This window comes from Balearica regulorum, chromosome 6 (assembly GCF_011004875.1).
Source record: "Balearica regulorum gibbericeps isolate bBalReg1 chromosome 6, bBalReg1.pri, whole genome shotgun sequence".
In the NCBI taxonomy this organism is placed as follows: Eukaryota; Metazoa; Chordata; class Aves; order Gruiformes; family Gruidae; genus Balearica; species Balearica regulorum.
Window position 1 is genome coordinate 2,599,554 of NC_046189.1, and position 24,936 is coordinate 2,624,489.

At 44.8% G+C, this 24,936-nt stretch overlaps 1 protein-coding gene across 1 annotated transcript in view; it reads left to right on the top strand.

Moving 5' to 3' along the window:
* Positions 1-938: 938 nt before the first annotated feature.
* The window catches only part of AGAP1 (ArfGAP with GTPase domain, ankyrin repeat and PH domain 1), a 297,553-nt gene continuing 273,555 nt past the window's right edge, over positions 939-24,936 (top strand). Inside the window, 2 exon segments of the mRNA XM_075755906.1 lie at positions 939-1,959; positions 1,961-2,742. Coding sequence (XP_075612021.1) covers positions 1,523-1,959; positions 1,961-2,742 — 1,219 coding nt within the window. The 5' untranslated portion in view covers positions 939-1,522.

Consider the following 24,936-nt stretch of genomic DNA (forward strand, 5'->3'; position numbering starts at 1 on the left):
AAGCATGTTATGCGTGGAACCTAGATACCTTACTCCTAACGCTGTTTAACTTCTGGTGTCTGCCATCATGATTTACTAATGACTTTTTTTAATGTGGCATCTGTTGGTTGTTAACGACTGAGCTCTGATGTGGACTGCTGAGAACTGGCAAGCTGGGTGTGAAAGGAGTGTGTGGTGTGTCGCAGTCTCTCCCAGCCCTGTAGAAGAGCCAGGTTCTGTTGAAACCGACGGTTGTGAAGGATACAGTAGGTCAGATTTTTGTGTGACTAAACCATATCATAATGTGGCTTTTTAATTATGCAAAGTGTTAGGGTTAACAAATGTTTATTAAGGACAATTGCCATTGTCACAGGTGGAAAATAAGTCAATTCCGGGTAATTTTGACTCTTCATTGTTAAGAAGGCGAGACTTAAGATCTCAGGATGCACAGCGGACTCAGGGTCTAAGCCTTGGTCCAAGTTCATGGGTGATGCTGGCCGTGCCCTTGCGTGGGCCTGGATAAATCCTGAGACTGTTGGATGGGGAAGCATGAGGTGTAGCTACACCACTCCTTTTCAGAGAGTAGATTTGGGAGAGGGAAAACAAGTGCTGCACGAGAGTCCGCTCTTCCTCCCGGGCGAGCCCGGTTGCTCTCCACCGCCTTCCTCCGCATCGTGCCTCGCCGCTTTCCTCCCGCTCCTCGGCGGGCGGGACTCCAGTCCGGCGCTTGGGAGAGCCCCGGCTGCCGCGGCCGAGCGCTGCCCGCCCTCCTGCCTGCCTGCCTGCCTGCCCGCCCTCCTGCCTGCCTGCCTGCCTGCCCGCCCTCCTGCCTGCCTGCCTGCCTGCCTGCCCGCCCCGGCGCTGCGCCGCGCTGCCCGCCCAGGGGCGTGCGCCTCGGGGCCGGGAGCTCCTGCACCCGCTGCGGTTGGGAACGGCGGCGTTTTCGTTTCCAAACGGGCCCCCTTCCAGCCCAGCCGGGGCAGCGGGCTGACGCTGCCCGCCTCTCCTCTATCCCGAGGACGGATATTAATCGGATTTACCCGGCGGAGGGGGGGGGGGAGCAGGGGGGAAAAAAAAAAAAAAAAAAGGACGCAAGATCCGCAAACGTGCAGCCTTGCTGTAAACAATGAAATTGAAGGCTGCTGCTGCTCTAATCCCCTGAATACCGGACCGCGCTTCTCCCCAGCAATGCATTTTGGGATCCGCAGGAGGATGCGTGCGGTTGCTGCATGGATTTAACTCGTCCCTCGATGTCTCCTCGGCAGGGGCCGGCAGGGCTGGATGCCGCTTACATGGACGCCGTCCGCCGGCGAGGAGCGATGCCGGAGCGGAGCGGCTGAAGCGGGGGCCGCCTAGCCCCGCGGTGTGCAGCGGAGTGACTCCCCGAGCGGGGTGTGACACAGGCGGATTTTTTAATTTTTTTTTTTTTTTAATTGGGTTGCAGTGGTTTGTGGTTCTGCATTTTCGATTGGCGGTTCCAGAAACCCACATCCCTCTCGCAGCTCCATCTCCGGCGGCGGGCACGCCGCGATGCCCGGGCTGGATGCTGCTGCCTGAGGGGAGGAGAGCAGCGGGGGGAGACATGTATCTTCTGGACAGCAGCGAGCCGCCGGCCGCCGCCTCCTCTCCGGAGAGGATGCAGCGGGGGACCCCCCAGAGGAAAACCGTCTACCGCATCTCCGTGACCATGGTGAAGAAGGAGCTGCTGGGGCCCGAGAGCGGCCATCCCGGCCCGGAGCTGCCCCGCCACGGGCGGCGGGGGGGGAGCCGGGCGCCGGGCTCCTCCAGCCTCACCAGGGCCGGGCTGCTGCTGGTGGAGGAGGAGGAGGGCGAGGAGGAGGGCGAGGAGCGGGACCGAGTCCCCAGCCCCTGCGGCTTCCGCAACTTCAGGACCCTCAGCACCGGGCAGCTGGAGCTGGGCCGCCTCAAGGTGCCGCGGAGAGCGGGGCAGCCCTTCCCCGCCGAGCTCGCCCTCGGGGGGGCCGCGGGGCAGCCCTTCCCCGGAGGGGAGCGGCGGGGAGCCGGCCGCCACCTGTGGCGGGGCCGAAGCCGGAGCCTCCGCCGAGGAGGAGGACGACGATGATGAGGAGGAGGAGGACGGGGCTCCGGGGACCCGCGGCCCGCCGTCAGGCCGCTCGGGCGAGGCCCCGCAGGCGGGGGAGCGGGGGCAGAGCCCCTGGCGGCAGCCGGGCCTGCTGCGGCGGAGCTTCAGCTTCAGGCACTGGAGCGGCGGGGCAGAGCTGCCGCGGATGCGGGCGCTGAGCCGGGTGCGGCGGCACAGCAGCTCCGGCTGCCTCCCCGGGCCGCCGCCGAGCCAGGGGGCCGGGGCGCAGGGCTCGCCGCCCGCCGCCGCCGCCATCACCACCATCACCCCCACCACCCCCGTCGTCCCCATCGTTCCCCCCGAGAAACGCAACACGCTGGACGTGGGCGAGGTGCTGAGCCAGGCGGACCCGCTCTCCCAGCTGGAGCGCTGGGAGCGGAGCAAGAGCAAGAACCGGACTCTGGATAACAGCGATCTGCAGCGGCTCTCGGAGCGGCTGGGCCGGGAGGGCCCCGCCGCTGCCCAGGAGCACCGGCTGCTGCGCTTCTTCAGCGGCATCTTCACCCGCAAGGACGGCACCTCCGCCCTCTTCGGCAGCCCCCACGGGCGGTCCCCACGCAGCAGCTTCTCCAGGTCCAGGGCTTATTTTAGCAGCCTCAGGAGAACCACCGTGGACATGCAGTCTAGCTCCGAGAGCATCAATGGGTCCCCCCACAAAGGTGCCCTTCCTTGTCTCCTCTGGGGGGGATGCGTGTGTGTGTGTGTGTGTATTTGCTCCAAAGCTCTGAATCGGTGGTAAGGGATGGTGGGGTAAAGTGGCCTTTATGTGTGGGGAGACGGGATACGTGATGGTTGTGTGCAGTAGTGGATACGGCATGTTTTTTAAGTGTGCGCTAGTGCTTTCTTCTCAGGTGCATCACGTAGCAGCAGCTCTGATGGGGGCGGGTTAGGCTGTGTGCCTCCTGAACCCAAAACCACTCTCTGGCTTGAGTGACTGTGCTTTCTAGGACAGCTGAGTGAGGCGAGTGTAGCTCGTTTAATTATGGAGTAGAAGCTGAACTCTGGTGCTGCTGTATATAGGTCACTGGGTGGCCCAGTGCTGCGCAGTACTGGGACTCTCCCCTTTTGGAAAGAGTTTTGTAATCCTAAAGATGGGTTACGGTGGTCAGAAATATGCCTGCTCGCTTTGGAGAAGTGGGTGAATATTGATGTAAATGTATTGCAAATGCTAACATCTTCTGTCACAGAAGAACTTAAACTGAGTTTGGTATTTTTGAAAAACTCGGAAGCCGTGCTCCTTGAATTATTTTATCTAACTGTAGCCAAAGTGTGGCTAACGCTAGATGGAAATCAGATTGGGAATTCTGGGGTTCGTGAATACCTAGGGTACAAGAAAAACTTGAAAATTAGCCTTACTGTGGGATGGAAGTCAAGAGCTGACTAGCCGCTCTCTGAGGATCTGAAAGGATCACTGTATCCTTCACTGGGACGCGTTAAACCAGAAATGCTGGTTGTGGAGCTTAGTTGTAAGATGGCATGCTGTTCTTCCGAGCTGTGCCTTTCAAATCTGTAATAGGTATCTGTGGTAAAACATTGAACTAGTAATTACAGTACCCTTTGAGCGCTAAGTGTTTATCAAAGTGGCAAATAATCCGTAAGTCGTTGCTTTTCTAAAAATACAGTTCTCAATTAGAAAAGTTTGGCTTTCTGTAAGGCACAGGTAGGGCAGAGGATGTTGTAGAATTGGGCCGGGGTGGTTTATGCTGGGGAAGCAATAGCGGGAGATGCTGCGTGGTGCTACCAGCCCCTTGCAGATCCAGACATCCTGCTGCGAGTGGAGTATGCCCGGAGTTTGTGGCACGAGGAGGAAAGCCAAATATTTAGACCTACTAACTGAGAACTGTAATATTTTATTGATGTAGAGGCATTCATGTGGGCTTCTAATAATCTTGACGGAAATTGTGGTCTGACCTTGGTTGAAGTTTGAGGTAACCACAACAGAGAGTTACTTCATACAACTATTTATGCCTGTCCTGTGCCAATATGCTTAAACTGCTACTCTATTTTAACAGCGTACAGTTGTATACTCGGAGCACAGTCCTTTCAGCCCCAGATAAGTTGAAGATTTCTAGTTAATCAGTAACCATTGCTACGCAGCATTAAGATCTTCCAGAGAGGTTTTTCTTGTACGTCCTAGTATCAAATTTATCTGGTGAAAGTAAGCTTTGAGGCTTCTTGTTTTCCAGAAAATGCGTCCTGGGACCAGCGATGTGGTTACAGGTTGGTAGCGGTGTTGGTGTTGCAGGCTTACGTTACGTGTTGGCAGGTCCGGTGTGCTCTGCCACACTCTCCTTCTTTCCAGAGAAGCAGTTAAGGCTTTTGCTATCAGAAAAAAAACCCCCAGTCTGTGCACAATTTCAGCTGTTGCTTATTGGTGTCCTCCAGAAAGTGTAAGTTTAAACTAATTTGTCCTTAATTTACCCTATTATTTCTTAGGAAGAAAAGCTCCGTGACATGTTATGATGAGTGTGCCAAATATATTTTTATATTACAAGGTTGGAACTAGCTGCTGTTCAGCCAGGACTTGCGCATTTTGCTGCTTTAGTTGATGTGAAATGGGTATGCTCTTGACAATGCTATGCCTAGATTTTAGGGTACAATAGGGAGACAGGTAGAATCTCGATTTTAATGTGTGTGGTGGTTTGTTTTTTTCTCCCTGCATAACTAGTTGCAAAAAGAAGTTGTATTACATGAATCTTGCTTCCCTTGTGCCGTTGGTATTCAGCGTGTTTGGCGCTGCATGCGAGTTATTTGACTTTGGACTTTCTATACAAAGCCTGCCTAAGGTCTGTAGAGAAAGTACAAGTTTTAAACCCTGTACTTGTTGGCATTTTCAACTTGAAATAATCACCCAGATATTGCAATATATACATATTACCTGACCAGGGTAGTTAGGAACAGATGTTCACAAAATATCATCACCCAGATGTTGGTGTGTGTGTATATATATATAATCTGTTCTGCAATGTCTAGCTGATGATATTTTGTGAACATCTGTTTCTAACTACCTTGGTCAGGTAATATACTGTTGAACAAGCTGAAGTTACAGAATTTTAAAAGCAAAGAGTAAAGAATATGTAAATCTACATATTTATGATGTTACTGAGTTTTATGCTGTGAAGTAGGTAAAGATTGATTTTTTTTTTATTAGTTTTTATTTATTTTTTTTTTTTGGAAGGGAGGATTATTCTTTGCACTGTCAGTAAACTGTCTTTGGGCATCAAGAATTTTCCTTTTCTATTTGCAAGCCCCATTTTCCCTGGCATTGTTGGCCTCAAGTCCCACCAAGCAACAATTCCCAAAACTTCTGTTAGCAGCGGGGGGCCAGGAGGTGCAAACGCTTGCTTCCCAGCTAAGGTGAACTAGAGTTCCAGGTCACTTAGGTGTTGATCAAATTTCTTTCCTACAAGCTGCCTTTGGAAAGAAGAAAAGCTGAAGGTGTGGGTGGGGAAGACGAAGCGGCCTGTCTGCCAGCCAGGCTGGTGCCCATCTTTCAGATATGGTTCGCGGCCTCCACTTTTTTGCGAGGATTGCAACATGTTAATGTCACATCTTATAGCCTACGGAGGTGATGTCAGCAAGTTGCCTTCTTCAAGGCTCGATTTGTGTTAAGAGTAAGTGGCGTTGTCCGTTTTAGGTTAACCCTGTGCCAATGCTGCTATTCTAATAGTGGAGTATTTTTCCATCTAAATGTCAAATTATTAGTTTTGAAGTTCACTTGTCCCTGATTTAAATAGTTTTATGTCATGATATTCAACCTGCAAATTCATTTATTTGTAGCAAGAAAAATATATTCACCACCACTACCCCTAAAGGGGAAAAACAAAAAAAGAGAAACTTCCATGAATGTCAAGGAAGAGAAGCTATTTTTGCTTTAAAACTATTTAGAGGAACTTGTCAAGGGAAATGTTGTTCCTTGTCTAAACTATTTTTCCCCTTGAAGTCTTCATGATACTTTATTAAAGAGAGGAACTCTTGCTGCTCCAGAGGAGGAGGAGGATAGCTCGGGGGCAGTGGGGTTTTAAAATAGCAGTTTCTTTTTCCGTGGTTCTCACTTGTTGCTTTTGTTTTGAGATAACTTTGTTTGAATAACCAGTCTTTAGGATATATTAAGCAGCTTTGTGAATCAAAATTGTAGACCCTCAAAAGGAGTATCATAATATATTAAACTGCTCTTTTGAGGGGTTGTGGGGGTTTTTTTGGTTGTTTTTGGTTGTTTTTTTTCCCCCTGAGGTTTTAGAGGAGTTAGTTTTAAGCTCTTATCTCAAATTCTCTACAGTTTATAGTCATAGGAAGTAGAGGGCAGCTGACGAGTGATTCTTTTGGAGGCCTCCAGTCTTTCTTGCAAAACTTGAGATAATTCTTATTAGTTCTGTGTCATCTCTTCATTGCTACCCTGGCATGGTGGCTACGCTTCTGCGCCGCTGGCATTTCCTGTGCACTCACGTGGGTGAGCAGGCAAAGCTTTGGAGCACGTGAAATTTGGGCAACGTGATGTAAATGTATGGGAACTGGTCCCACGAGGTTCCCCATCTTGTAGCTGCAGGTTTTTGGTGACGTGCTGGTAAAGCTCGTTCTTTTTCAGTGCTGGAGTGTCCTCTTCTGTAACGGGCTAAAAAGTCTTCTAGGGCTTTTCTTTTAGCTGTCTCAGTTATTGTGAGTGAGTGTTGTCTAGACGTGGTTACGAAAATAAAATCTAGCAGATAAATCGATTGCAATTGGGGTTAAGTATTGTCAAGCATCGTCTAAGAGGGGTTTTTATTGTTATTTATTGTGTAGGTCTTGTGTCAAGCAAAATGAATGCCAGCTGCACTGATACAGCCAGATGATTAAGAACTGAACTGGTATTAAGGTCACTGGCTGAATTAGAGAATGAGATGGATTAATGTTTGCACAATATTGAAGTCTATGCCAGATGCTAGCAGTCATGGGCTTTGTTTGTCTGTTAAAATTGAAATGTAGAATTTCAACGTGGCTCTGTGTTAACTCGACAGTTAAATGCCTAGTGGCAGTAATGGGTAACTTTCCTGGGACAGATCACTGAATACTTCTGTAAAAGTGGTGTGCAGGCATTCATCTCCATTCCCTCGCAAACCAAGCTCTGTAAATTAAATTAGCATACTCCTTGTTTTGCCAGAGATCTGCCTCTTGTTTGGTTTACTGCTGTAGGTAAAGATGTTGCATTGATCTAATAAAGCTCACGTAAATGACCAAAACATAATTTACACAAGGAAAAGAAACATTTAAAACATGATATTCTTGTTCCTTTCCTCCCAGTTACTTGCCCTGAACTTGAGGGTGCTCAGCGTGACAAGAAGGATAAGGTTACTCTGGAACTGTTTCCTAATCCTAGTGAGTCTAGAGTTAATACGGAGCATTTGTTTTTTCCAGAAGTGGAGCAGCATGTGAGCTCTTTTCTGAGGCTGGAGGAAGGGTTTAAGTTGCTCCTAGTTGCTGCAAATAGAGGGGAACTTAAACTTTGCTGCTTCCACCATTAACAGCAATACTTTACTGGATGTAATGGTCATTTTGCACGAGAAAGTGGTATCACTTGTACCAGATGCTGAACCTCTGCTCTCGTTGGTAGCTAAGCAGCCAGAAGTTTCATTTGCTCCATTTGACAAAATGTAGTTTCGGAGCAGTCCTTTGGGTGCTCCGCAGCGTAAGCTCGTTGGTAGCGTTGCATTCATACCTTGGATTCTTGGATCAGGAATTCCTCGGGTGTATTTTGAATGAACAGTTTGGCTCTTTTTTGCAGAGCCAAGCTAATTTTGATACTACTGTGCTAATGACCACCGGTAGTTTAATACTGATCACCGAAGTACAAGTATCCAGTTACCAAATGATTTGTGTAAGATGATAGCTGGAATAGCATGCAACTATTGTTTTCTTTGGCATGGTTATAACCTTAGAAATAGATATTTGGGAAGCGGAGAGCGAGTGCAAATCTCTTTCAAATGCCTGCATATTCATTTTCAGTTTGAGCTGCGCAGGGTTAAAAAAAAAAAGTCATTAATGCAGACTGTTAATGTAATAGTGTTGCTTTTGATAATTGGTGTTAGGATTTCCCCTAGGCAACTGCAGTAAACACACAGTGAAAAGCAGTTTCTGCCAAAAAATACAGAATGGGCTTTTTCATGTGTGAGGAAAAAGAAATGTCAGTATATTGAACTTGAGAAACTATCATGTATTCTGTTCATGAAAAGCATCCAACATAAAGCTATTATCTTGATGGAAGTTTAAAATAGGCAGTTTGATGATTCTGGTGTTTCAGACTGGTATATAATGACAGCGTTCGACAAATACTTCTGCTTTATTGACAAAATAATACCAAATGTTTTCTTATAACAAAATAGGCGACAAATACCATCCGGATAATAAGCATACAGTGCAGTGTAGCTTCCTACAGTTTTGGAGGTTTTTTTAACTCATGATAAAAGACGTTAATAAACCTTAAATGGCTGGCCTTGTTATTTATCAAGGTTTTCTTTGGGGATAAGATGACAAGCAAGGCGGAGAGACCTGGCTTTCCCTCCTGCAGCTGTCTGGCTTCAGTAACAGCTGTAACCGGTTTGGGACTCGGGGCAAGGCGCTTGTCATAAGGATTGGTTTCTGCATTGGTTAATAGTCTTGAAAATCTTAATGGGTCTAATTTGAAGGAATATTTGTGGCGTGGATTCACTTAAGTTTACATTTAACTTCATGGAACTCATTTTTCATATGTTTTTGGCTTCCTCGCTTTGAGATTACGCAGACAAAGATGTAAAGGTCACTTGTCTGAAGTTATAATGCAGAGTAAATGTCCAAGTGTATTAAGACGTTACAGAAAGGTCTTTATGAGGAACCCCCGTAGGATCTGACCATAATGTCAGATACAGTAATGGTGATTTATGAGGTAGGCACATCTGTATTTCCTGGCTGTAAATATTCCACTTGGGTGGTATACAGTTGTTATCTCATTGATATGGGAGACGTTATGGGTGAATTACCTGAGAACTATTTTTCTAACTTTATTTTTACTAGCTTATAGATAGAACTATAAATATCAAAATTCAGCAAGGTCAGCTCTAGTTGCATCAAACAACTTTTATTTTTAGACGAATCGATGATATGTCTCAACTCCTGAGCTTGCTGGAGATAACTTCAGCCTTGGAGGTATTTAATAAGAAATAATGTGGAAGTTTCCTGTAAAGATCCTAGTGTTAGCAAAAGGGTTCTTGTTCTTCACGGCGTGGTTTGAATGCCTGTGAGCTATGCTTCCATGTTGTGAATGAAGCCCCACAGCAGATCTGTCCTCCTCGGAAGCGTTAGAGCCTGGTGTTTGCAACTTAGATACGAAGGGGAGCTCAAATACTGTGCTGACTGCTGTCAGCTCCTGGCACTTCCAGTTATTTATAATAACTCCTTATTTGTTTGCATGTTTTTGTCAGTCAGCGTGTCTGGCTGGTTTGATAGAGAATCTGGATTCCTAAAAATACTGTTTTCACTTGTGTTTGACTTGGTGTGTGTATATACTTGTACATGTGTGGATTTTGAGAAGAGGATTCTGTAACACTGATGCAATTTTTTTATCTTATTCCTGCGCCAACAGTCACTTGCTGTCAGTGTTTATGTATTAAACATGAGGGAAAACTATTTTAAAAAGCGGGTGCTAACCCACTTAATGCAGTTGTATTTGTGATTGTATTTGTAAGGGTATGTAATGCATCTGTCGAGATGCATTCCACTCAGCAGCTTCTCTGCTGCTTTCCGTGGGTGAATGCATTACTTGGGTCTTAAGAGCATGACGCCTTATCTTTTGTCTTGATGTGAAATTACTCAGTTACTGCTTATTCTCCCTGTGAAGCAGCACTTTTTATTTTTAGACTGAACCCTGAAAAATCGATAGCCCTTAACATCATTCGTGTTGCTGTTATGGAGCATTTTTGCAGACATGATGGTCTCCCTGCAGCTCCTGAAAACCAAAGCCTTCTTTGGGATGAGCGTCAGAATGACATAGTGCCCGAAACATCTCCTGCTCTTCCAGGGCTGTTACTGCATTTGTGTCAGGGATAGACTGCCTGGGAAACTGGGATGTTGACCTCGCTGTTCCTTATGCAACATCCTAGTTCAGAAGCTCTTCTGTTCAGCGATACAGAAATATTTATGTTGGCAAGGCAACAGTTTTTCTGTCTCAGTCTCTGCGTCCTGCAGGGAAAAATCTTATTTTGTGCTCATGGAGGATACAAGGTTTAACTTCTCTGTGGTTTTAATTATTAAAAAGCTGTTAAAATTGAATGCATGTTGCTCTTCACATCTTTCAGGGGATTGTGGTCAGGACTTGGAAAGAAATCAGATTTTTTTTATTTTTTATTTTTCCTAACCTGACTTTGGGTTGAAAATGACCCATTTTGTCACATCCTTGGCAGCAGGTTGTTGGTTTCCTTGCTCAGGCTGCTCTTCCTCGCAGTCCAGTATGGCAGATCTTTACTGGCTGTCACTGCCATCCCTTTCGCTGTGTATATCCTCTTGTCCCCTCCTCTTTGGCTGTCCTGAATCTCCGTTAAAGTACTTTGCTGTAATTCCCATCTTAAAGTTTATTTCTTCGTTTACTTCTAGGTCCCTTTCTGGTCCTTCCTCTACAGAGATCCTTGTGGCCCATCTCCCCAAACCTTTGAAGCCCCAAGTGTTGTCTCGATAGAAAACAAAGGCACACAAGTAACTTTTCCTAGTCAATCCACGATTTTGCACACCAGCTCCCCTCTTTCATTCCTCGTTCCTTGAAGGTGAAGGTAGTGTTTTTCACTGAATAGCTGAAAGAAGCAAACCCTTGTTATGCAGCGACAGTGCTCAGATGAGAGGCAAAGCCATCTGTGTCTGTCCTTAATTCTCCTGTGAAGGGACAGTGAGTTATTCTGCCTGTTTCTGGAGTTGGCGTCAGACTTCTGTGACTCCAGATGCTGGACAATGAAAATCTCGATATGAATGCTTTCCCTGCTGAAAAAGTTATTCTGCTTTAACCTTTTTGATTAGAGTCAGTTTGAAGTTAAACTAAGCAACTAGATTTATTTCCAAACAGGTATGATTTTGTGCATTGGCAGGATGTGTGTAGTATGCTTCAGAGCATGCGGAAGCAGGTGTTGGTGGTGCCACATAACGTAAGTAGAGGTACAGGTGTGTCATCTTCTGTAGGTAAACCTTCTTGAGCTCATTCGTATGGCTTTGCTAGTCCTTAATCTTTGTATTTCCCATCTTTAAAAAGTCATACGGGCGGGCTCTCGGGTTGGTAGCCACAAACGAGGAGTGCGTGTTCTCAAAACCGAACCTCAGCTGTTGAACGTCTGCCCCTGCTTTGTAAATGGGCATTGCTCTTTGCTGGGGAAGGCTTTTGCTGAAGAAAAAGGCAAGCCTTACTTTATTTAGGAGGAGTTCAAGAGATATTTGAAATACTGGGTCAGAAGGACTTGAAAGCTTCCTTCTGCCTACTTTAGATCTCCAAGTGTAGCTAGAAATGTGTTCAGGTTGCCCAGCTCCCCTGCAGTTGTTTGGAGAAATGCAAGTGCTCTGCTGCTCTTGTGTTTTTGGGGTTTTTTTTTTTTTTCTTCCTTCCCTATGGTAGCTGGCCAGGCTAATGCCTCTGCCTTCCCATGGCAGTTTTGTGCTGTAGGCAAAGTGCTGATGACTTCTCTCATTTCCTCGAGTGAGACATGAGCCTCATGCTGTGGTGTTACGGACTCACACCACTGCTTAAGAAACTGTGGATTTGATCCATAGTTGGACACCCAATAGTCCTGTGTTTCTGCTGAGGTAATTCAGTCAAATCTGTTTTCAAGTGAGGGTTTTTTTTTTCCCCCAAGCTGTTACTTCATGTGGTTACTTCAGAAAAGTGGCAGCCATGAAACAATTACTTTTTTGATTATAAAGGGGGCTTGGTTCAATGCCTTCAGTATTCCTTGCATGTCCACTGCCAGTTTCCTAATACCAAAAATGTCCTTGCTTGTTAAACTTCTCAATGAAAAGTTTCTTTTAATAAAAAGAGGCTAATTTCTATCCTCAGGAGAATGTGGTGTGTGTTTGTTGTTGTTTTTTTGTCCTGTTGGTGCTGAAGTTCCTCAGATTCACAGCATTGTGTTGGGCAGCCTTGCGATAGTCAAGAGTTAAGGCGAGCGGCGCAGCACTAGAGAAGCTTTCATTTCCAAGTAGAGTTGTGCATGGCGGGATTGTTTCCCAAGTGTCAAGGGAAGAAGACAACACTAAAAGGCTTTTTCTGAAAAAGACGTTTTGAAAGCAGTGGTTAAAAACACATGGGAGTGAACGGCCTCTTCCAGCTCACGCCCACAGTGCTGTCGCAGAGTGCTGTCTCTGCTCGGCTGTAGCTGTGCCAGGCGGCTGTTGGCTAAAGTCACCTCGGCCATTCACACCCACCTTCCAGAAATCAAATTGATAATGTATCCCCTTGTTTGGGGAGAAAGCAGAAGCTTAGGCACGTGAGAAGCAGTTAGTTTTCTGTGCTGTTCATATGGTCTGTGCTAACGCAAGAAAAGCGTGCAACACAGGAACTGTCTTTCAATAAAATAGTTCTGGCTCTTCTCGGCGAGTGGCTCTTGGGGCTTTCTTGCTGATGGCAGGCATGGCTCTGGGGTAGTAAATGTTGCTGTTGGCCTGTAGTTCTCAAGGCATTAGCTAAATGCCATTCAGTATGAGAGGTTCCATGTAAAATAACCTTTATTCTTGTGTTCATTTTGAATCTCTTACAGATATCCGAGCATCGTTCATGTTTGAGAAATTCTTAGATATTTTTACGTTGCCTGAAAAATCAGTGCTTAGTGCAGGTGATGGTATTTTGAGATTACAGAAGAACTTCAGGTGCCGGGTTAGGTGGGGATGGGGCCCTCTGGGAGGGGACGTGAAGTTCTCTGAAGAAATTCTTGATTTTCATGTTAGATATCCACAAAGGTTCCTGGGTGACTCAAGGTAAAGTTGTTACGGAGTTGTGTGAGAATAATAGGCTATGAAAAGAGTAGGCTGAGATCAGATAAGCAGGATCTGTGTTTGGCGCCTTGTCGGTGTATAAAGATGTGTGAGCAGACTTGATTATTACTGTATGTGTGTACCACAGGCATGGCAGTGCTGTGAATAGGTTCAGCTGCATTGCAAACTTGGTTGTGGGAATCCTTCCCTTTTCTTGCCCCTCCTTATCTTCTGGTCTTGTGAACACAACGGGTGGGGAGTGAATAGCAAAATCAGGTAGTTGGTTTGCTTTATGTTCAGATTTAAGTGTTCCTGAGGGTATTACTGCCTTCTAATATTGCTGCCTGCTTTACCTCTCGGGTCAGGCACCTTGGGTTTGTGGAAGCTCTGCAGCAGCAGAGATGTAGGTGTGCCTTCTGATTTCTGTGTGTGGGTGAATTACCTGCTAATGCAGCTGACCTTCAGCCCTTTGAACTGACTATTTTTAACCTGAAGCAGGGAGGAGACTTAATGTTAAGTAGGGGCTGATCAGAGGGCATTGCAGTCCTCTTAAGACTTGTAACTCTAACTGCTATCTTCCCCCAGTGAACAGAACTGATATAATGGAAGAACTTTCTCTGAAAAGTGTTTTGAGACAATCCCAAATCCAAAATCTCAAAAAATAAAAATAAAAGAAACTTACTGTTGTGGAATCTGAATGTTTTTCCGTTCAGTGGTGCCTGTAAGATAGAAGTAGACTGGCTGCTGTTGTATAACGATGCTGTAAGGCTGTAGAGTTTATAGTTTGACAGGCAGTGTCATTCAGTTTAAGTGGTTTAGAGGTCCTGGACAGATGTGCTGTTTTCTGCCATAACATGGTTATGCTGCGTTGCATTGTCCTCAGTTCTGTGTAGTTCTGCCGCGATTTGCCAAGTCACACTTTCGTGGTTAAGTTTGGCGTGGCGCTGAATTTCTTCTCCCTCTTAACTCCTTAGCCAAATACACAGCGAAGGGTGGAAGCCGGGCAGGGGAGACGTGCGGCTGGCACCACGTGGTGCCGGTCCTGCAGCTGGCTCTGCCTGAGAGCCGACGGGAATTCCCACTTTCCCAATGCCAGCCGTGGGGCTGGGTGGCAAGGGACAGCTGAAGCCTTGCTGTGGCCTTCTGCCTAAAGCACTTTCCAACAAGGACTTTGAGGAGCCTAGACTGTAACTGAGCCAAAATTAAAATAAAGAGATCTTTTTATTAGTTCTCTCAGTCTGTGTAAGAACAGTTTATAACCCAAAATGCCCTATTCGTTCTTGCAGCTTACCAGCAGAAACAAATCATCTTACCTGGAAGGACAGTGAGGATTAAAGTACAGGTCTGGTTTTGTTGTTCAGCTGTGGGCGCGTCTTTCAGAAGCGGTCATCTTTCAAATAGCTGCTTCTTGATGTGCATAGATGCTTCAATAGATGCTTCTTGCAGTACCGCTCATGATTTTTTTCCAGAATCTCCCCCAAAAGTCTCAGCCAGAGTAGCACCAGTATTCTTATTATCTGCAGTAGATGCTTTGTTTAACGAGGAGAAACTTTGTGTGGGATGAATTTTACCAGAGCAGTCTATGGGCAGTTTTCATCTGATGCATTTGAAACTTCCTGATTTGGGTGCAGTGAAATACCAGTGCTTGATTTTTTTTAAAAATTTTTTTTTTTAAGTTCTGAATCAAGTCTGAAGGTCTGCAAGGAATGAGGAACTGGTGGTGATGTTTCACCTGGAGGCTGGAAAGCCTATTAGTTCTTTTCATTAACCCTTTTCTTCTGCTCTCTTGCTACAGAAATTAATTCACAGCCCAATTCCTTAACTTGGCTGTTCATCCCTGTTGGTGGGAGGAAGAAGGTGATATGACTGTCAGTCTTCCAACACCTGTCTGTGCTTCCCACAACCACTGGAACATCTGCAGAACAAATATAACTGTTGCTCACTGTCCTCAGGGCTCCAGGTGGTACATGGGAGCATCTGGGAAGTAGGACTTTTCTGGAATTAGTGTGGTAGGAGAAACAGAAACATGCATTTAAAATAAGAGATTCTGGAATGAAGTGGGATTTAGTTGCTGTGTTAATTACGGTTTTACTGTAGGTAACTGTTAAGTGATACTATATTAGTTCCCTCCTACAATTATATGCCTTTCCCCATCAAAACGGAGGTTCGATTGTGCTTGTGGATTATGGCCTTCCAGTTCTGTATGTTAGTATTTAATTTAAGCCCACTATATCATTGAAACTTAACTAAGAAACCCCTGTAGGTCCTTAACGTGCGTGTGGGCACATTGTGGGCTTTCACCTAGGAATCCTTTTGTTCAGGTGACTTGGAAAGGACTGCAGGAAATTGTTCTTCGAGGCACTCCTGGACGTTGCTTTGGCTGAAGCGTAGGCAACGTGCACCGAGGTTTTCTGCAGTAACCCCCTATCCCTTCTTTCCTGTAAGAAGAGGTGTCGGGATGAGGCTCCTCTTCTTTATACTCGCAGAGTGCGTTCCTGTCACAGCTTGTCTTAACCTCTACCCTCGCAAAGTATGTAAGGAATTGACTGATAACAAATCCCTTTCCATCCCCAAATAAAGAAGAAATTGAGTGTGATCTGAGAATGCATGCTAGTTTGTATTTTTAGGGTCCCCAGGTTGAGACATCAGCTGTAGTTAATCTAACATTGCCCATACATACCGTGGATGAAATATGAAAGAGCCACAATACCCATTTTGTGTGAAAGTACTGCCGATGAGAACAGTTTGACGTTGGGCGCTTGACGATGATGGAGCTGGGTACTACGTACTACTGACTTACAAAAACGCGTGTAACTCTGTTTCCACAAGCACAAGATTTTAATACAGTCTTCCTTTGGTTTTAGTTGTCTTCAAAGTCACTATCCTGTCCGAAAATACTTTGCTGCTTGTGCAGTTGTGCTACAAGTGTTTTGCTAGTAGTATCTGAAGTGTGTGTAGGACCGTCTCTCACTCCGTATTGGCTTTTCCAGCCCTATCTGCTCTCGTGTCTGCATACCATCTCCTTCGCCAGCCCACTCACACGGCTGCCACTGATGCAGTTGGGGGGGGGAAGGAATTTAACTGTTCCTTCACTCTGTCTGCAGGAGAGCGAGCTGTGTTACCCAGTGAAACCCAAGTGAGTCTTGCAAAGTCCTTCAGTACGTAAAATTCCCAGTCCCACTGTTCTTGCGTAGCGCACGCACTCCGTTACAGCAGGATTCCACGGTTCAGACTCAAACTAAAAAGTTCATTTCTTTTTGGACCCGATCTGAGTTCCTTTCTTGCAGAATAATCCTAGGAATGTGTCACTGCAGTCCTCACAAACACTGCTGGCCTTTTCTGTTTACATGTGCTGTCCCTTGTCCTCCACAGTTGTACCAGCGTGACAAACAGCTCTGGCAGCACCATCCGTTCCCCGGGGGAGGATGCTGGAAGTGTTTCTTGCAGAACCGTGTAATAAAAACTGAACAGAAATCACAGCAAAACCGTAACATACATAATTATTTTTCCTGTTAAGGTTAGTAAAAATGGTGTTCTGTATGTTCTTTGAGTCATTCATAGGACTACCTCTAATAAATATTTGACTAACGAGCCATGAGTGTTGGATGAGAGCTCAAGGAACTTCATGTAACTTCCAGAAAGGGCTTCCCTGGTATACCAAGGCTACGCTTGCGCTCAGACCACTAGGACTTAGCTTATCTGCCAGCTCTTGTAACCTTTTCTGCCGATCTCAGATGAGTTTGGGTTTCTTTTAAATTCCTTGTTTCCACGACTTAGCATTTTTTGGGGATGTTACGTATAACTTATTTACAAATAGTGTCTCTTACACACTAATTTTTCTATAATATATCACTACATATATTAAAAGTCTGGTTGCAGTGTCTTTATTTCAGCCACATTCCGGTGCATATTTAACAGTCCTATGGTTGTGTGCAGGCTGGTGAGCTCCGTGATACGGTTTTGGAGTCAGTGCACTCTGTTCCTCTCCATTCCTGTGCGTTCTCTGTCTGGGCTTGGGAGACAGGGAGGTTTTGAGTTATAAAAGCACTTCTGTTAAATTCCAGCTCATGAAATCACTTATACTCAGTTTTACCACCATCATTTCTTCGTCATGTTTGCTTAGTAGAATGTGGACCCAACAGGCCAAACCTAGGAAAATATGATTGCGGAACCAATAAAATTAGCTGAAGATTCATGGGTGCTGAAATAAGCAGTCTTTTAGTACTCTCATTTTTTTTCATTTTGATGTCTTGTTTTTTCCAGCAGATGACTTGAGCTTAAAAACTTGAGCCTCAAGGTGGTTGTGAGGCTTTTTTGGTTTGTTTTCTTTGCTCAGAGTTTTTTTGGGGGTTTAGAGTTGGGGTTTTGTTGGTTTTTTTGGGGGGCTTCTGTCAGAGATGGTGGAAGCACACCTGAGGAGTGTCTCTAGGACACTATACCTAGTACATGAAGTGGAGACAATTCATGTAAATACAGTTTGAATTACAGCATAGCTTTTTGAAGTCTTTGAGTTTCTGTTCACCTGGATCTTCAGGAGTAAGCGTGTCAGTTTCTAGCTCAACAATCTACTTTAGAAATGAAGAAAGCTGCTTAACTTCATGTAGAGTGAGAGATTATTTAAGTGTAGGATATTCTTGAGAATCGCAGCGATTGCATTGTAATTCTGCTGAACTGCGGTTTCTGAACCTACAGGAGGTCGGCAGCCCAGTTGAGGTCTTCTCCTTGACGTCTAGGGCCTCTGGCTGGAGTTGTACGGATGTGTCCTGCATGTTCTCTGCCTGCTATTAGGACAGCATACGTGAAAAACGAAGCACAAAGTTCAAGTTTTCAGTAGATTCTTGTCCTGTTTGTAGTTTTTGTCCCTGGGCATGTTATAAATCACTTCTGGAAATAATTTGGAAATTACTGAAAAGAACTTCAACAGCCTTTGAATTGCTGCAAGGAGAAAACATCCTGTGCTGAAGGAGCCTTGAAAGAATGGCATCATATTTCTCCTTTATTGTTGATTTTATGTTGAGGGGGAGGTAGGGGATTTGTGGGGTTTGGAATAGCTTGGCTTGGGCTTAGGTATTGCTCTTTGGATAAAGAGTCTGCTTTAGGTGGGTTGAGCCCCTCAAGCGATGCTATGATTTTTGGCATGGGTGGCGTGAATGTTTGTCCATAATGCCAGTTAGATGTCTTGCTTGTATTCTGCAATAGATGACAGACTTTCTGAGGATCTAATTGGCAAATGCTTTCATGGTAACCTCAAAATACTTGGTGCTTACTGTATGTTTGTACCGTGTAACAGGCTAAGATACTGGCTTTCAAATGCAGTGTCTGCATCAAAGTATTGGGAACTTACATTGCCTATTCTTTCCCTTATGCAGAAAATCTTATAACTCCTATTCTGATTAATCTTTGACATTTTATTCCCAAAATTTGAATTGGGTGATGTCAGCTTTCCGGTTTTTTTTAAAGGTGTTTTCCAACAGTTCCTTTTGAAACTCAGCATCATTCCTTTTTTTAATTTTTTTTTTAATGGGGTACAATAAGGGTTGTAGTGACTTTTCTATTTAATATGAAAGATAAAGTGCATGACTCTGCAGATGGACTGTTCAGCTATCTGAATTCACCTTTCATCTTTCTTGTAGCTTACTTTTCTCTGTATGAAGATGCTCCCTCCTTTAGTTGTATTATCTGCTCCTGGGCTGCAGTTGGCCAGGTCCCCCAGCATTTTGGAGGCAAATTTTTCTCGTAGCATCCTTTGGGATGCAGGGGTAGTCGTCCATTTGGATAAGCAGCAGAACCAGTCTTTTTACATTGTTTTGCTGGGTTTTCTCCTTGTATTTTGCAGTAACTTCCACTCATGTTTTGCTTAGCTTCAGGAGTAGTGAGACTTCTACAGTATTTTACACTTTGAGGAGACAGCTAAACGAATTTCGAAGGTGGTGTCTGTTTGATGTGACAAGTGCACTAGGAGTGGTGGTACTTTTCCTTCTCCCCTCGGCAATAGCTTTTAGATCAAATGCAAGCTGGTGTGGGTGGTGGTGGTGGGTTTTCTTCCTTTAACAAGGAAGAAAAATGAGAACTTCAGCTCGACCTTCTCAGCACGGTATACTTTGGGCTGTGGGCAGCAGGTGATGATGAGATCTGAAAAATAATAGGAAAGTAGAGTGATTTTATATTTACGAATTTATTGACTACTAACATGCTCAGATAAGTCTTCTAGTAAACTGTTGTTGCAGGAAGGTAAGCTCTGTCGCTGGTCTGAATTAGCACAGCAGATGATGAATATGTGGGAAGGATGGAGGACAGGCTGTGTGAAACAGGTTTATCTGCATAGGTGGTAAAGTTTGGGATTACTTGAATAGTATATCAAAACGTTGTGAACAGGCAAGTAATGGATACGTTAAGGTCCAGTGGTACAGTACGGTATGGTACTAATGGTTGGTAGATTTTCAGTTCTCCAGGTGTTGGACATGATCTTGAGTAGGTGTTTAATTCAGAGGCACAATTTTCAGCCTAAAATCCATCGTGAGTTTCTTACTCAGTGCATTTATCTGAGATGTATCTGGACAGAGACTTCATTGTTCAGTGATTCTTCGAGAGCCCTCTGTGACTGCCTGCTGTTTTCTTTAATGGGGAAAAAGTTGTAACTCCTTGAATTATTTAGAAGTGGATTGGGCAAATTAACTCAGCAGTCACAGGTGCTACTGACTGGCATGAATACATGTATGTTGGGATGACTATAAATCATGTTAAGATGTGCCCCCAAGACCATCCTCCTGTTTGTCAGCCAGGCAGGATTGAGTTTGCTGGTTTAATTTCTGCAGGTAACCTTGCTTAGCTGCTTATAAGCTGGGATGCAAACAATTTCTGATATGTATACATCGTGTATGGGGTACAATAGGGCATGCTGAACAAGTACATCAGCTGTAATGATGAGCAGAGTTAATTAAAATTATCTTAGAAGAAGCATCTGGCTGGCATGGAGGCAGCATCCTCTGCAAGGGCTGGATGGAGGAGGGCAGTCTGACCCGAGTGGAAGGTAATGTTTCAAGATTGTAAACATCTATAAAAACAGAAGGCTCGTGCCCAGTGTTTAATTTGGTGATGCAGCCTAGCAAGATGGTCCAGCATAAAATTGCTATGTGTTCTTTCCACCTTTTTCTTAGCTTTATATAGATCGTACAGCTTCTGCAGAGGAAATGGCAGCGTGATTCGATATTCTTACTTCATTAGTTTTCCTGATAACCTGCAGCCCCAGTGAACTGGGCAGTCCCAAACAATATGTAAATATTATGCGCTTGCACTGGAGGCTGGCACCAAAGCAGATAAGGTGAGCAAATTGCCATGAGATATTCATCCTAGTGTCTGAATAGGAGGAAAGTGAGGTGGACAGTATGGACTATCTGAAAACCATATTCTTTTGCCATTTTTACTGCACATTTTACTAACTGGAAAAACTGTGTTTTAACATAAGTACAAGCTCCTAGAGCTGTTCATTCTGATTTTGTGGTGGATATTCTGTTATATCCCCAAATAATTTTGTCAATTCGTTAATGTTAACTGTGGTCTCCCTTTCTCCAGCAGTTGGCAGTGATTAGCATAACATGGTGGAACACCACCTCTTTTAAAGGCTGATTAGTATTTCTGTGAGTCAGCAGAGACATGAGTAATGGGTGGTTCTCAGCCCATAAGGAAATAGTTTCGCAAGTGATAAAGGTGAAGTGTTAATTGAAGCCAGCTGATATGTACTGCCTTACCTCTGCCTTATATTAAATGGTCTGGAGACTTATTTCAGATGTTGTGAATCACCCAAACCACCTATTATACAAATGAGTTGGGTTTTCTTGGCTGGCTCTTGTTGGTATTTAGGATATAAAATGTTTTATTTCTCCACAAATATGGAAGAACATTACAAGTGTGTGGAATGGAAAGATTTCACTACTGGGAATATCTCAATTTGAGAGTTATAATTGGAAGCAAAGGCCTGCCCTTTTATTCTCCTGTATGTGTGGTTAATAATCACATCTGCTCCATTTGAAGACTTCTGTGTTATACTAGCTTTAGATTTCCCTAAACAGCACATACCGAGCAGGAGGCACATTGCTTTTCCAGCTCTCCTCCCCATCAGGTACAACTCGATGCTATTTTACTCATTGCAGGGTAGGTGGCTTGAGCTCTTATGAAATCTGGAATGTGGTTGGAACAACCTTACAAGCATCACTTGGGACCAAGTTTCAAGTGGGAACTTGTCGCCTCCTTAGAAGAGCCGATCTCTACGACGGCAGCAGCAGTAAACGATGCTGCTGTTTAGGTGCACTGGCTAAGGCAGTTGATACTCTCATCCTCAAGTGTAATTTGTGCTCTGGATTTGCAATTTGGCCAGGTTTTTTCCTCTCGGTTACTTAAATATTGTAAGTTTTAAAAGCCCACTGAATGCAGAGTGATTCGTGTCACAGATCAGCCCGGAGTCGTGCCTTTAGCCCAGTGGAAGGGAGCTGTGTTGTAAAGCAGCCTGGCTTCCGTGGAGCCCAGCCACTTGTTGGTGGGAATGCCTTCCAGCCTTCCGTGTGTGGGGGCTTCAATTAATGCCGCGGCACTCAACTGTCATCGGGGAGGTGAAACCTTTGTACTTTGGGAACACAATTTCCTAGAGCAAAGTGAAGACAGTTGATGTGGAACTACCTGGGTTTGGTTCGGTTTCAAACCCCTTCCTTTCTCCCTACACTTTTCACTGTTGAGTTCAGGCTTTTGTTGTCTTATAAATTATACCATTAATTCACAGCGTAATCTGCAGGATGGTAAAAACCCCTCGCTTCTATGAAGTAAGTGGAAAGGTCAGCAATGGCAATTAAAAATGTCTTGTTTTAATACCACATCAGATTTCTTAAAATAAGAACAGGTGTATCTATTACAATTGGAGTTGAATTCAGCTAGAATATTTCAGTTATGATAAAGACTATTGCTCTGGCAAGACACTAGGCAGTAAGTGATATGTTCCGCACAGGCCATTGCGGGAGAAAGCTGGAGTTTGCACAACTTGTGTTTCGGATGCGTCCCGTGTGGCAGACGCAGCAGTGCACGCTCGTTGCACGGCACTAAACCTCCAGCTGAAAAAATTACGAGGTGAAAAAACTTTTTTTTAGATTATTGGTGATATCCATTTGTGCTCATTAAGTTTCTTGTCACATAGGGTGTCCATGTCTGACCCAGCATGGCAAGGCAAGTTGAAGACAACCACGAACACTTACTGGGTGCTGTGCGAGGAATGAAAACTTGGGTGCTGGAGAAGAAAGTCCTGTATTGTTGAGATTTAGTTTATGCGACTGTCCTGTGGCATTTCAAATCAAGTTATGTGAAAAACCCACTTCCTAGATAGAGCTTTTAACGATGCTACATGGGTAGTCGGGCTCTGGCTTGCTCGCGGAGTCTCAGTAACAATGTTGGAAGGACTGAGTGCTAAAAATGTTCTTAACCCCACAGCAGTGGTTTATGTCAGCCTTCCTGAAGGAACGAATCCCTTTAATTAGGAAGACAGTGAAGTTTATTTTGGGGTTTGCTTTGTTTTCAATTTGGGATGTGAACTCTTATGCACTGTAGCTTAAAAAATAAATGATAAAATCCTGTAGCTGTGACGGGGCCCGCTACAGCTGTTGGCAGCAGCTGCAGCGTGCACTGTGCTCGTCCTGGTGCCTGCCTTTGCCTGGGGAAAAAAATCTGTTTAAACGGGGAGGAGGAGGAGCCAAAAATTGTTTTGATCTGCACCAGTAGCTGACTTGATGTGCTAACTACATGTTGTCTCCGTACATGCTATCCTAAAGACAGTTTCAGTTCCCAATTCTTCATACAAGTGCAGCTTTCGATAGCGCCGTGGAAGGTGGAACAGAATTTGTCAAATGTGTTTTTTAACTGCAAAAAAAAAAAAAAATCAGCACGCGTTAGTCAGGTAAATATGTCAGAATCCAGTCTCGTCACTGCTGTCCCTGAGAACAGGATTGTCCGGATCTGAGATCTGTCCTTTTGGTTTGCCCTCTCCTGGTACCGCACTCCAGTCTAACAGAGGGTGATGGGGAGGCCAGAGGATTCTCCTAGCACAGTCTTGTTTTGCAGAATCAGAGGAAATGGCCCCAAATGGAAAAAATGGGGCCATTTTTTCACCCTGAAGATGAAGGTTGCACTGCGTCGGGTGGGAGCGACAACGTGCAAGATGGCACTGACCCGTCTCCAGGCTCCAAGAGAACAGCTTTACGCAGGGGTAGGGCTGGTTCCTCTGATGATTTCCAAGATGTTGGAAGCGTGCATCTAGCGTAGCGTGTTCTGCTGCTGCTTTTTGGGTGGTGGGTTGGGGTTTTTTTGGATACATAAACTGTAGCTGTTTGCTTTCTGTTTTTTTCCATTGTACTGCTTCCAAATGGCTGCGTTTTATTATGAGTTTAAGGCCGCACTTGATTGTGTTAATTATTTTTTTTTAATAGCATGTGCTGGTGTTGTTGCTAGAGTAGAGGCTGACACCCTCCTTGTTAGCTTTGAAGTACGTTTTAGATCTTTATGTGGTTTTGACTTTCAGGTTTTTTCCAAACATAAAAAAAATAAATTCCTCATAATGAATTTCAGTCGCTGGTGTGGTTGAGTTTACCTTAGGAAGTGGTACAAAGGTGAAAAAGAATAAAAGCCACGATGCGACAACTGGTTTCCAGCTTTCTTTTCTGAGCTCGTGAGAAGGCAATAGGAGGTTCTGGCATTAATAGGGAACAGAATACGAAGAGAGTGTTATTTCTTCAGTGTTAGGATGCAGGAGTTTAGCAAGGAGTGGATTTACAACACGGCTATGTCATAGGTCAAGCCAGAACAGCGTGGAGATATACAGCAAGAGGACTTTTGCAAAAATGGATTCTTTTTCCCAATTCCCCTTTCAATGGGGCTCGCTTGCGTGTTGTAAAAGCAGTGGGTACAAAAAGCATTAAAGCAGGTTTGTAAATAAGGAGGTCTCTTAGGTGTGTAGCTAAATGGTTTTCTGATTCCCGAACTCTGCATGGGGTTCTTCAAAGATATCATTTCTAGTACAATCATTTGAGTTTAAAGTACGTGCCCGAGGTGATGGGAACCTGATGAAGCTCTGAAAACATACTTGGCTTCACCCAGGAAACACAAATGAGAATATAGCGAGAGGGCAAGATTTTTGCAGAGACCGAGAACAGTTTTATTCCTGGGTGAATGTTTTTAAAAAAATACAGTATTACCAGTTTTAGCAAAGCTAAAAATTCAGCTCTATAAACCTCAAGTGGCAAAGCATTAGTAAAGTGATATTTGTGTATAGCCTGGATTTTCTTGCTTCCAATAAAATGTCACGGCAGCCTCAGCGGCACGTCTAGTTCTGCCTTGACTTAGCTCCCAGCGATTCGAGGTACGGCACTAATTCTTCACGTGATGTGGGAAGAAGGGGCGTGAGCAAGGCTCGTGTAATACTGGTAATTGATGTAGCAGTGATGACAATCGTTCTCGTTCTCTCCCTCTCCTCTTGCGGACCTGATGTGACATGTCAGACCTTTCAAGCTTTGCGGTAACTGCTGAGATTTGGGAAGCGTTGAATTTAACGTGAACCTGTGTGTGGTTTGCAGCATCCTTTTTGCCCGGCTCTCTTGCTGCCGCTCCAAGAGAGCTGAACAAGCCAAGGGTGAGGCGGGACAAGGCTCCTGGGAGGAGAAGGCGAAGGAGTGATAGCGGATGGTTGCAGATCTTGGGATTACGGTGATTGATTTGCTTGCTTTCAGCTCCCTACAAACTTGCAGTTTTTATCTGTGAATGGAAGTTGAAAGAGGCTTTGTGTTATAGTTAGTCACCGAGTCTAAAGTTCATCTGACAAATGTTTTGAGTTTCCAAAATAAATATTTTCTACTTGTATAGGTCTGCTGTTT